The sequence below is a fragment of the Myotis brandtii genome, unplaced genomic scaffold (assembly GCF_000412655.1).
Source record: "Myotis brandtii unplaced genomic scaffold, ASM41265v1 scaffold1038, whole genome shotgun sequence".
Lineage (NCBI taxonomy): Eukaryota > Metazoa > Chordata > Mammalia > Chiroptera > Vespertilionidae > Myotis > Myotis brandtii.
The window spans coordinates 706,588-720,731 of record NW_005353490.1 but is presented as its reverse complement, the minus strand read 5'-3'; the positions used below and the strand labels follow the sequence as shown (position 1 = coordinate 720,731).

Sequence of the window (14,144 nt, the reverse complement as noted above, 5' to 3'; positions counted from 1 at the left end):
GCAGTCGAGGGGGGGGGGGGGGGGGGAAGAAGGGAGGAGAGCGGGGTGATAAGAGGGGCCAATAGGTAAAGAAAAAGGGGACACCTGTATTACTTTCAACAATAAAGATAAATTTTAAAAAATTATAATAAAAAAACACAAAAGAATTGTAATAGTTTTAATAGGTTTATCCTTCATTTCTTCAACAGAGATTGTAAAACAAATTAATTAAAATTTCAAGAAGACTTAAAGAGGCTTACCGATCTGTTTGTAAAACATGGATAAGATGTTCCATTGCTTGAATACCCACTTCCAAGCGATATTTCTGCACAAAATAAAAATGTTAAAGAAACTAATATCCACTTTAATAAACTTGATAACTAACAAAGCGTTACAGACCTTAGATAATGATTTGAGAGCACGCACGGCATTTCTTCGATCATCTAGTAAAGTAGATGAAGCTACTCGGTCACAAAGCTTTTGAATCTGTCGTAGAAAAAATGAAACAGCATTAACAGAAGAAAAAGTACAAAAAAAAACATGAAGTTTTCCCCAAATTTATAGCACCTAATTCTGAAAAAAATAAATAAAAATAAATCGACAAATGGTATGTAATGGAAATGGTCTTTCACAAATGTAAGTTACTATTTAGGTAATATTATATCATTAAATAACTAGGTAATAATTTAATCTCGTTACAGAGATCAAACAGAGACTTGGAAAATAAAAGTGGTGGAAGAGGCGTAAAATAAAATAAGTCACATAAACTGAGAAATTAAAAGAAATCATTAGTAGAACCGAAGTTTTCTAAACATGCCTATTATGACTGTTTGAACCAAGAAGGGAGCATAATCCATGAGGGTTATGGTAGAAGATGGGAAGTTACTTAAAAAAATTTTAAACAATAATTGTTTATATCATAATTTCACCATATATTTAAACAAGGAAAGTCAGAACTGTATATAAAATTTTTAAAGTTTTGAGTGTACCTGGTAATCTACAAAGATGAAACATTTTCTATCATAAAAACTTTTAATAAATTTACAAGAACTAAAATTCAAACTGAATTTTAAAATAAACTTGAGCATTATTTACAATAGGAAAAAACTGGAAATAACTGTCCAAAAAGAGAAAACTAAATGAATTGTGGTAAATACTTTGGTATATACTTTGTAGCTACTTAAAAGAATTAACTGTACTAATACGAAAATACTATTACTTAATAAATAGTGTGTGTGTGTGTGTGTGTGTGTGTGAAAGCAAGTTGTAAAACTATATGTAAATTGTGAGCCTATTAAAGCAAAAGTACCAAACTGTATGTAAACTTTCATTAAAAAAAGAATTTGGAAACTTAAAACTATATTTTCTAGAAGAAAGCACAGGAGAAAAATCTTTGTGAACTTTAATTAGGCAAGATTTCTCAGGTATATATTAAGAGCACAACCCATAAAAGAAAAACATAATAAATTGGACTTTATCACTGCTTCTCTTCAAAAAATACTGTTAAGGGAATGAAAAGATAAGCCACAAATTGGATAATATTTGGAAAACATCTGATAAAGGATAGTTTTAAAAACCACTATAATTCAGGTACTTTATAGAGCTAACAACCAGTTATTATTTTATTATAAATTACTCATTCTTTAATGACAGTTCTTACTAAGATTCTATAAATAATATTTTGGCATATCACTCAAACTTTTGCACCCTATGTATCCGAGTAAATAGTGTTTACTAGTAAATACATAGTGTTTTCCAAATTATATTCTGTAGACTTCTAGTGTCCCAGAGGATATTAATAGATTTCCTATGATCACAAAACTTGTGGGAAACAAGGTTACACAAAATTAAATAGGTTTCTGCACTGCAGGATTTCTAAGTCTTTACTATGCTGACTTGCATTTTTCATCCGACAGGAACAGTATTACCAAAGCTAGCTTTACTTTTTTATTTTATTCATTCTAACTGCTCAGATTGAGGAATTATTCCTACCTTAAACTGTATTCACTTTCATATTAATTATATTGATTTTCCAAAATGGAAAGACCATAACTTACTCTTTATTAAATAACTGATACCTTTCCTACTATAATTTTTTTTAACATTAAAAAAACTACATAGTTATCTTTTGAAAACATGAACCTCATTATCCAACTTAAAAAATTTCTTAGGCCAAAAATAGTTTTCCTAATAAAGCATGATTGTAATTTCCTCTACTTGGGTCTTCTACATCTTTAAATTTTTTCTAGGTAGTTTATATTATGACTGGGAAATCTATTGTAGGCATTTTCTGCTTTTTCTTAATCCTAGACTTCAAGCACAGACTGGCTCTAGATCTAGGAACTCCATCTGGGATTTCCATCCTCATTTGCAGTAGTTTGTCCTAGTGCAATGCAGGACTTTAACTCCAGCCTCAGTCCCATCTTTGGTGGATGTATAGAGACTTATGTCAAAATGTGAATTTCCATGTCTGGAAGCTCCTCAATCATTATTCGTTGAATGTGAAAGCTATTTGATGGTGGTGGAGATACTTAGCTTTAGGAATACTGGAGGGAGATAATCATAACCCTAAGACTTCATTTATTTTGTGTTCTAACATGCTAACATTTCAGCATTGCTGTTGTTGTTTTAAAGCAGGGGGTCCTCAAACTACGGCCCGCGGGCCACATGCAAATATTCTATTTGTTCCCGTTTTGTTTTTTTACTTCAAAATAAGATATGTGCAGTGTGCATAGGAATTTGTTCATAGTTTTTTTTTTAAACTATAGTCCGGCCCTCCAACGGTCTGAGGGACAGTGAACTGGCCCCCTGTTTAAAAAGTTTGAGGACCCCTGTTTTAAAGCTTTGAGATATACAGAAAGATAGTAATCTCATTTCTTATGACGATAAAATAGCAATGAAGTTATTTTTATCTAACAGATTCACAAAATTAAAATAATAGTAGCACATACCAAATTATTCCATTTTTATGAAATAAAAATCAAAACTAATCTATGCTATTAGAAGTCAGGACAGTGATTACTCATGGGGGTGGGCAGCGACTGAATGAAGCACAAAGGGGACTGCAGAGGTGCTAGCAATGTTCTTCTGTTCCTTGATCTGGGTGTTGGTTATCTGGCTATGTTAAGATTTACATATATCACATGTGTACTTTTCTATATACTTCTATAAAATGTTTAAAATACAACTATCCAGGATAAACAAAGATATAAATTAGTGAACTTGCTGCCCTACCCTATTTGGCTCAGTGGTTGGAGTGTCAGTCTGTGGACCAGGTTCGATACTGGTCAAGGGCACATACCTCGGTTGCAGCCTCAATACCTGGCCCTGGTTGGGCTTATGTGGGAGGCTAACAACCCATGTGTCTCTCTCACATTGATGTTACTCTCTCTCTGTCTTTCCTCCTCCCTTACACTATGTCTAAAAATCAATGGAAAAATATCCTCCAGTGAGGATTAACAACAACAACAAAGTGAACTTGCTTATATTCTCTCAGAAGGAAGGTAACCAAAAAAGTGGCAATTTGGCAAAAACTATTACAACTTAAAATGTTTATACCCTTTCAGCCAGGCATTCCTACTTCTAGGAATTTATCCTTTAAAAATATGCTCATAGCACCTGGCTGGGTGGCTCAGTTGGTTGGTGCATTGTCCGTAGAATAAAAAAAGGTTGCAGGTTTGATTCCTGGTCAGAGCACTATACCTAGGTTGCAGGATTGATCCCGGGTCGGGTCAGTATGGGAGGCAAACGATCTATGTCTCTCTCTCTCCCTCTCCCCGTTCCTTTCTCTAAATATATCCTTGGGTTAGGATTAAAAAAAAAAAAAAAAAAGCCTAGACCTACAAAATGTTATATATAAGAATGCTCTTTGTAGCAATATTTTTAATAGCTAAAAAGGAAATCTACCTTCCACCCTGTAAGGATATAATAATAAGCCTGCTACATGGAAAAGGGTTCTAACCTGACTGTGCTGGCACCCTGATCTCAGATTTCCAGCCTCCAGAACTGTGAGCAATAAATTTCTGCTGTTTATTAAAAAATAAAAAAATCTAAAGGTTAATCTATCAGCCAGAGAATAGTGAACTAATACATGGTACACATACAAGGTGGGGCAAAAGCAGGTTTATAGCTGTTCGCATGGAAAATAATGCAATAATTAATAAATAATAATATAAGAATAAACTCTGTTTTGTGTACTCACAATTGTAAACCTACTTTTGCTCCACTCTGTACACTATGCAGCTGGTCAAGTTGAATAAAGCAGATTCACATTTACTAACAAGAAAAGATGTTCAAGATATAGTTTCAACTGAAAAAAAGAAAAAACCAGACAATATGCTCAACATGAGCTCATTTTGGTTTAAAACTACATTAATAACAAACCATTTGAATATAAATGAAAAAAATTAAGACTATGCACCATATATTTTAGTGGGTTGCTAGAAATATTCATTGTCTACATTACTTCTGATGTTTGAATTTTGATAATAAACAGGAATTATCTTTATAAGCAGAAAAGAGCAAACTGTAATACAGTGAAATGGTTTTTTTTTTTTTTTGGAATTTCTAGGGTATTTTCATGACTGACTAAATTCATCTTTCAAAGGTGCTATTTCCACTCTACTAATCAAAACAACATGAATAAAGATAATCTCAATTAGTTCCCTGTAGCCTGCAGGATAAAGCACAAATTTTTTAGATTAGACTACACAGTCATTACTCAGTCAATAAACACAATGACTACACATATACATTTGTTGTACTAATCAAAATTAAAGATATGGTCTCTGGCCACAGGAGCTTGCACAGACAAACAGTCATATAAATAAAGTATAATAACAAGTTAAAGGTATATAAGTATATGTTGAGTAAAGCAGGCATATAAAAGAAAAAGCAATCAATTTTATATGAAAGTAAAACTGTTAATAGGCTGAATGCTTATATCCCCCTCCCCCAAATGCATATGTTGAAATCCTAACCCTCAATGTGATAGTAGTAGTAGGAGGTGGGGCCTTTGGGAGGGTATGTCATAGGGTGGAGCCTTCATGAATGGGATTAGTGCCCTTATAAAGAGGCCCTAGAGAGTTAGCTCCTATGTCTTTCCCATAGTGAGAAAATGGCTATGTATAAACTAGGAAGTAAGCCTTCAGCAGATGCTCAATCTTGGACTTCCAGTCTCCAGAACTATGAGAAATAAGTTGCTGTTTAAGCCACCTGGTCTATGGTCTTTTTGTTATAGCAAACTAAGATATTGTTTAAGTTTGAAATACTAAGTGTGCCACTTGAGTCAAAAGTTAAAGGATGAGTATCACATGAAGAAGGAATTCCAGGCACAGAAAATGATTTCTTACTTTATATTTATTTACACATATTTTAATTTAGAAAATGGCATTTCATATTCAAAGAAAAATGAGTTTTTAAATGTGCATACATCTATGAACCAAAACAATTTTACATCACATAGTACACACACACACATCTATACAAATAAAAGGGTAACATGCTAATTAGGACATCTTCCAGACGTCCATCCGGACAAAGCCACAGCGGCTGCGAGGAATTACGGCTGGCTGCACGGGAGGTGACACCGTGGGAGAGGCGGCGGCGCTGCACAGGAGATGCACGAAATTCATGCTAGAGTAGGCCTTCCTTCCCCCAGCTTCCAGCACTGGCTTCCCTCTGGCACCCGGGACCCAGGCTTCCCTGGCAGCCCAGGCTTTGGCTGGTCCAGAAAGCTGTCCGGAAGGACCTCCAGTCTAATTAGCATGTTATACTTTTATTATTATAGATATAAAGCTCTCGCTGGCACCAATTGTATGTGTTTCAATCTGTCATTGTCCATCGTGAATTTGGTTGATACTTCTATTATAGAGAAAGAGCGAATAGTGATATTAAAATATTTCTTCTAATTAATTTACTTTTAATGAGCACAAATTCATGCACCAGGCCTCTAGTATTATATATATTTCAAATATAGACAGGTCTACATTTTTCAGTTGGTATTTATCAAGCAAAAAATTTGCAGCACACAAGTATGCTTGTCTTATATTAAGAAACTGTAGATCTCAATGATCATTATTCCATTTATTCCTTACTTGAAAAACCAACCCGGTGCAGTACAATTGGGCCTCTTTCTCTATTCTTTCTCTCTTTTAGTGATTTGAACCCTCTGTGTTTAAGCGGGGCACATGGCTGTCCACCTAGACTACTTTCCAAGCCTTCTTTAAATCTAGGCAGTGACCACATTGCCAATGAGTTGCCAGTACCTTCCAGGTCATATTCTTAAATTTAAAGGAAGCTATTTGCTCTTTATTTTAAATCCTCATCTGAGAATATGTTTTAGAAAAATATATAGAGACAGAGATAGAAAGATAGAGATAGACAGAAACATCCAAGTGAGAAACACGGATCGGTTGCTGCCCCGACTTGTATGCGCAGCAGTCAGGGATCCACCCACAACCTAGCTATGTGCCATGATAGGAAATTGAATCCACAAATTTTGGTTCAGATGATAACACTCCAACCAACTGAGCCACCTGGCTAGAGTTCTTGATTCTTCGTTCTCATTCCCTCAGCTGGAACTTTAGCCTGGTTCAGTGATGCATCTTTAACAATTCAAGTAAGGGCAGCATCCTAGGGATGGCAGAACAATGTCTAAAGCAGCACCTAGGCCCCTGGACACCCTGAGGAGCAGAACTCCACTACCCTAGGATCGCCTTCTAATTGGCCTTTTAGTGGAGAAAGACAAACTTTTGTCTCAGAGCTCTGTTTTTTGACCTCAGATCTAGCAGCTGATCCAAATACCTGAACTAATAAACTAATTTTACAGAAGAGGAAACTAGGCTCAGAAATAAGCAATAAACCCAAAAACACACTGCCTGTTTGGTGGCACAGTTCAAATTCTAACGGAGCTTCACACTTTCACACTTTTTCTACTATCCTACATTGCCTCTCATGCAGAGAAATGTTAGTCTGAGTACCTAATGCAGGTACTATAGGGACTGCAAGGTATTTTTTTGGTAAGTTGGGAAACACTGTAATGCAGTCTTAAAAATAATTTTAAGTCAATATTTCAAAATCTAAAGATTCATATAAAAATTCAGATTTCCCAACTTTTCTTGAAAAAAAAAATCAGCTTGGTAGCTAATGATAGCTAACATTGTATTTCATACAATTTAAGAAGTCATCGATTATAAGATTCACCACTTTTTAAAATGTATCACCAAGAACAAAGAAATACCGCCAATTATAAGATGCAACCTGATTTCAGAGATGTTTATTTTAAATGCTAACATGCATCTCAAAATCGTTAAAATCTGGAATATATAGTACCTATTATGTGTCAGCTGTGTTCTAGAGTTCTTATTAGTTTTAACGAATAATGTTCAAAAAAGCCCTATGTGGTAGATACTATTACTGTCCACATTTCAGATCTGAGGTAACAGAGTTACATTGGGTGATTCGTCCAAGTTCACAACACTAGTAAGTGGTGGGATGGCATTCAAAGCCAAGCAGTTTGAGTGCTTAATCACTTGGTTAAATTAGATCTCTGGACCTACATTTCCGGAGGCCAACAATGGGCTGGAATTGAGCAATAGCTACACTTTCAAGTCAGGATATGCAGGCTCCAGGAGATTGAAAATGGCGGTGGAGGAGAGAGGATGCTGCACGGACACGCTCCCAGGACCAAAATGGAATTACAACTAAAATACAGAAAAATTTCCTGAATAATCAAAGAATATGCAGGCTCCAGCTTCATCCCAGACCTCTGCTCTCTTCTCTAACCCAACTTGCTTCACTGAACAATGATGTGACCCAACTGACACTTTTAAGATTAGAATTTGTGACTCTTGCATTAAGTAACAGCATGCTATACTAGTATATTAACAAAAAGCAGTTTTAAAGATATAAAAATGTTGAGTAAAATTTAATCCAGAGTTAGTTTTATGTAGAGGGACCACAAAGGGATAATAAGGAAACACTCAAGAGACAGTAGTTCTTTAACTAATTCATATTATGCTAACTAGGTATGAAGGGCTCTGAGAGATAAAGACAATGATGAATTAGACATGGAACCTTTTATAAAGATGCTTTTATAGTCTATTACACTGGCAGTATAATTAACAAAAATAACTGAAAAATATGGTATTTTAAATAATTTGTAATAAGGTAGCCTTATGTTTTAACATGCAAAGTTCTCTAACACATATCAATCAATGAAAAAGATAAGATATGGAAAACCAAACAGTGTATCATTTATGAAAAAAGAGATAAATATGCTCATACAAATACATAATTCCATACTGCACAAATGCATGATTATGCATAAAGGTCTGAAAGAATTTATACCAATTAAGAATAGTGGTTATTTCTGCAAAGAGAACTGAAATTGGAGATGGTAGTCAAAGAGGACTTAAACTTTCCTAGTATTATTTGCCACTTTGTATAATTAAAAAATGAAAAGGCTTATCAATAAAATAAGTGTAACATCATGCAGCAAATGCAGGCGATCATGTAGCAACTCTTCTCTGTTTCCAGTAACTGCCATGTGAGATTCTCAATTCCACTTACCAAGAAAAATATGAAAAGGACAAATCCCATGTACTAATTCATAAGCAAAATTCATAATAATAACCTGACTTTAATGTTTGTTTGTTTTGCTACCCAATGGTGCCATTTATTTTTTTATTGTGATATACAAAGAAGACCAAAACAGAAGCAATGGGAATAGGAGAGACTAGGAAAGCAAAAAGTGAGATAAGGTATGTGAAAATGAAAAACCACTGAAAAGTAAAAAAAAAATTAAAAAATGAAGGTGCCATAAAACTAGGATACTGAAGAAACATTTAAAATGTAACGGACATTGACATAATGTAGTTTGCAGTATTTTCTGACAATTCCTAATATAAATACATATTTTTAAAGTATTCAGTAACTATTTAACTGATATGCAAAAATGAAGAGCAGGAATTCCAATTTAAGAAATCTAATTCAACCATTCAGTCATTTATTCAACAAATATCTGTCAGCTCTAATGCCAATTTATTTAATGATTAACTTTGCCTTCATGAAGCTTAACACATGGTATTCCTTCCTTGGAGAGAACTTTCCCATCCATGACTCATGACTGGTTCCTATAGGACTAAATTAATTCACGTTAACCAAATGTCAATTCATTTATATTGTTTAAATGGAATATATATATTCCTTAAGGATATAAGAGCCAGATATTTAATTTTTAAATTAAACTCTATAACTGAAAATTTACAAAAAAAAGTGGGAACATTACAAAACTAAACATCAGACAAATCCAATGAATCTAACACAATCTATTTCCATTATAATTATCAATAAGTCAACCTAGGTAATATATTGCTTCACTTATTCTCCATGCCTTCTTTAAGAAATGAATTATGGTTTCCAAAAGAACAACCTTTTAAGCAAGTTATTATAATGTAACTTGTCTACCAAATAATCTATCACAAACGCTAGCATCTCAAAGTCTAATATTAAAAGTTTTCAAATTAAAGGTAACATTTTATACAAAAAATGTTTATGGGATTTCTGCCTGGAGTATAAAAAATAAGCATGACTTTTGTCTGATATCCACAACAGACAAAGCAGTAGGAATAATAGGAGTTAAGTATATAAAAAAAGAGAAATGGTATTTGATATCAACAATTTATATAAGAAATTCTTGCATTCTCTTCTAAGAGATAATCAGATTCAAGAGATTACAATTATTTCTCAAATCATAAAGTATCAGGACTTATTTTATCTTTTAGATATTAAAAGAGAAATACTTCATAAACTCCATAATGCTGATGATAACTAAGGATTTCTAAAATGTAGCATTCCTTTAAAATGGGTGGGGAACAATTTTCTGCCAAAGGCCATTTGGATATTTATAACATCATTTGCGGGCCATACAAAATTATCAACTTAAAAATTAGCCTGCTATATTTGGTCAAACATTTAACTAATTGACCCCTAATGACTTGGCAGGGCAGACCAAATGATTTCTCAGGCCTTTTACGTAGGGCCTGCGGGTTGAATGTTCCCCACCCCTGCTTTAAAAATATATTCTCTAGGACAATTTTCCCCTAAATATGTTCCTCAGAACACTAGACCTACAACGTTTCCTGGTGGGGATAAAAAAGGGGGGTCTGGTCAAATAAATTTGGCAAACACAACTTACTTTATCTCCATCTTGAAAATATTTGAAAACTTAAGTCTTGTATAAATATTAGTTTTCTGTGTTTCATTTTTCATCATCACACAGCACACTTCTTTGGTAACAAAATTCCTTTGAGTACCTCTACTCACTTTCTTTGGAACATACTTTGGTAATGCTAGGGTATGTAAAATTTAAATGATACTAGTTTTTTAGAACCACATTAAGTAATCTAATTAATTTTTTAAAAAGCCATGTAGCTTTCAATAGATACTACTTAATAAAAATACTGTAAGAGACATCTTTGGTGGAATATAGAAGTGATTTAAACATAAATTATTATTCTCTAACATTTATTGCAAGAGAGCCAAAAGAGAAAACACCTATCAGTTATGACACCAACCTGGTTATTAATGTAGAATATGAAACGATAACCCAAACAAGAGTTCAGACTACACATTTATAGTAACACTAGAGGCTAGGTGCACAAAATTCATGCACGGGTAGGGCCCCTAGACCTGGGCAGCGATCAAGGCCAATCAGGGCCTTCTGGCTGCCGGCTGGGGCCTTCCTTCATTCCGTGCCAACCCCTGGTGGTCAGTGCACGTCATAACAAGCGATCAAACTCCCGGTTGAACTCCCGCGGGGACACTTTGTATATTAGCCTTTTATATATATAGATGGTATAAAATATGCTTGACCAAACTAAAACTATGTCTAAATTTAAGCACACACTCAATTTTTATTTAAAGAAAGTACAGCTGTGTCTATAATGTTAGCCCTTTTGGTTTTTAAGCCAGCTGATCAGAGTTTGATTGAAAAAGAGATGCCTTAACAGTATGCTAACTCTGCATACTTCTATGGACTTTCGCCAACTTCCATGCTTTAGGGTACAACCTGCAAAGGGGAAACTCCCCTATGATTTATCATCAAATGTAGTTAATAACTGTCTTGGTATTTTCAATAAATTAGCTTTTAAAAAGGCATTAGTTGGAAGGTAGATGGAAAATTAAGGCTGTGCAAGCATTATTAAAAAAAAAAAAGAGTAGCATTTTTATTATAATTACTGTTTATTTGCACCCAGCAAAGCATGTCAAGGTTAGGAGGCTTTAATCATCAGAAATCATTGCCTTTCTCTATCTAAGGTAAAAAAGAGAGAAAAAAAAGTGACTCTAAAATGTGTCAAGTTTAATGTGGATGAAATTCTAGAATAAAATATTCATAACTCTATACAGAATTATTGACTATTGTGATATAAATACAAATATTTACTACTTTGTCTTTGAAGAACATCTTAATACCAGTCCAAAATTCTCTTAACTGAGAGTATGATACACTAGATATTATACAATCAATAGTATAAACCGTCACAAATCTTTTAAATACTTAAGTGTAGTAAGAAAAAGCAAGAAAGCAGGCTAAGCACAGTAAATCTGAAAAATTCCTTAAGTAAAAAGTTTGACGTAATGGACTTCAACCCTGTTCCCAACCTTTGATTCCTACATTCTTTAAGAAGCATTGTTTTAATACCTAGTACTTTGTAAGCTGCTATGATTATAGATCTGTGGTTTCTTTTATATAACACTATAATTCATTCATTTAACAAGTACTTGAGTATCTACTACTATGGAAAAATAAAGATTAAAATACATATGAAGCCTGCCCTAAAGACACTAAGAAGTCTGGAATAGATGAGACATATATAAATGGTAGAAAGCCAAATCTGTTTTAAATGTGAAGATTGCTCAGAGGGAAAACAGATTGTTTGGTGGGGGAAAGAAGTAAAGGATACAGATTAGGGAATGCATTGATGATAGACTTAAAGAACAGGTAGACTTTAGACAAAAAAAGAGAGGCTTTGTACTGGAAAAGATGAGAAAAGCATGAAAAATGGAAAATCACAATGAAAACAATTTAATTTTGCAGAAATGTAAAAACTACAAAATACTAACTAATAACATAGAAGTTAGCGGTCCCAAGCTCTGGCAACTTGAATTTCCAGGCCAGATCTAACCACCAATTAAAATATCTAATGTTGAACACAGAGCTCTATAAATATTTCTAAATTAGTGAGCCATGACCCCCTTATATCTAGTATACTTCTTGATGGAATGAGATGGTGAAACACATTTTACTTATACTGTAACTCAGAATAAATGATTAATTCTCTTCCAAAGACAAACTACTTTTCCAATTTTGAGTGTACATACTTAACGTTAGGCAAGAACAAGAACCCTCTTTCAGTTTGTAAATACAGCATACACTCAAATATTATTCAGGCTTCATTTTGAAATCATGATATAAAAAGTATGCTGTTCCATTCACCATGACAAGATCAAAGTGTTCTAGTCTCAGTTCTGCAATACTGTGCAGGTCGCTCTGTACCTCAGTTTCCTAACTTTTAAACTGAGGGGGTTCAACATGCATGAACTGCAAAGGGTCTTCCAGCTTTAAAATCCTATACTCAATTGTACATCATCTTCCAACTAATAACAAAAAAAGATAGTATTCTTCCTTTAAAAACATGGAATGAAAACTATCCTTGATTGAGCACATACTAGGTGTCAGGCTCTATTTCTCATTTCACTTAATCCTCATTACATCCCTAAGCGCATGCATTTTCCTTATTTTACTCATAGGGTACGAGCCATCTTTTATCTGTCCAACCCAATTACGGATGGAAGGTAAGGATTCAAATCAAGGTCTAACTCCAAAGCAAATTATAGCAAACCACATTTTAAAACTTGGTGCTCCAAACCACAAATATCAGACAAGACAAAAACAAAACACAACCACACACCAAAAGCTGAAGAGGTGGGCTGTGACTACGGCAATCTGGAGAGAGCATGGTCTTCCAATAGGGCAGCTCAGCTGCCTTGTAGCCCGCCGTGGGAACCAACAAAAGAAGCCAAATACCAGTTGTATGTTTGTGTGTGTGAAATCTCCCGATTTCCAAATGAAGGAAAACAGATTTACCAGCTTCCAACTGCTTTAAACAGTTCTAACCCCGATCTGTAAGGTTACTTTTAACAAATTTCCAGATTAAGTTTTAAAATATGGGCACCAGCAATAAAGCCTAAGCTTTGAAGTAAAACTTGGTTGCATCCTGGCTCTATTGCTAGTAGTGTGATTTTGGTCAAGTTACTTCACCTCTCTCAGTCTCATTTTTTCATCTGTAAAGTGAGGATATTATCAACGGTCTTGAAGGGTGATTAGGGATTAAAGGAGAATGTGGACTTAAAGAGCTCAGCACAAGGTAAGGGCTTGACAATAAAAGTTATTATTACCCTTCAGGATCCCAGTAACATACAACATGGTATCCATGTTCATAGGCATCCCAGCTATGTGTACGAATATTCCCCAGAGTCTGCCTTTAAAACCATGCTTTGTCACTTTTCTGTAGGCCTTAAATAAAAAGTTTATTTTTAAAAAGTCATACACACTCATTTCTAACAGATACTAATCAAACGTCACAAAGTTAAATTTATCATAAACCTAAAATCGAACCAACTCTCAGACTGTTTTGTGGCCAACGATTTTTCTAAAGTGATGCTGAAAATAGGGTTACCACGGATTCAGACTTCTGAATAGGGTGAGTGTAAGGGAAAGTGGTGGTGGTGGTGGTGGTGGTGGTGGTGGGGGTGTCCCCAAAGCTCTTTGAACTCGAAAGATCCCCACGACGTCCAAGTATTTCCCAAATGGCATATATCTGCGTGAACCCGAAAAAAACGGGGTCCGAACTGTTGATGGGACAAGAGCAGGTGGCCTTGTGCCCTAGCGTGTCTTTTTATTCTTAGCCACAAGCTCTCGTCAACAGCTGGGTTTTAAACCCAGTCCCCCCCAAAGCCCCATTCCAGACCAAGAGAGAGGGAGCCGGACTTCAGGCTCCACTCGGCCAGTGGAGACACCAGCGAAAAGGGAGGAGGGAGAGGCCCGCGGCCTCGAGGGGGCGTGGGAGACGGTCAGGCCACCCCTGCCCTGGATCGACCCC

At 35.0% G+C, this 14,144-nt stretch overlaps 1 protein-coding gene and 1 long non-coding RNA gene across 7 annotated transcripts in view; one reads left to right on the top strand and one right to left on the bottom strand.

Moving 5' to 3' along the window:
• LOC106725720 overlaps positions 1 to 7,603 on the top strand; it is a 25,605-nt gene extending 18,002 nt beyond the window's left edge. The window contains exons 2-3 of the long non-coding RNA XR_001361644.1: positions 4,098 to 4,100; positions 7,591 to 7,603. This is a non-coding gene — a long non-coding RNA (uncharacterized LOC106725720). The remainder of the gene's footprint in view (positions 1 to 4,097; positions 4,101 to 7,590) is intronic.
• Positions 1 to 14,144, bottom strand: part of USO1 (USO1 vesicle transport factor) — a 79,616-nt gene that overhangs the window by 64,982 nt on the left and 490 nt on the right. For 5 of the 6 annotated variants that reach the window (XM_005856638.2, XM_005856635.2, XM_005856637.2 and 2 more), the window contains 2 exons: positions 379 to 465; positions 240 to 304 (listed from right to left, as the gene is read on the bottom strand). In XM_005856638.2, the coding sequence (XP_005856700.1) occupies positions 240 to 304; positions 379 to 465 (152 nt within the window). Of the gene's footprint in view, positions 1 to 239; positions 305 to 378; positions 466 to 4,180; positions 4,199 to 14,144 lie in introns of those variants that run through there. The other variant, XM_014537835.1, reaches the window with a different exon arrangement.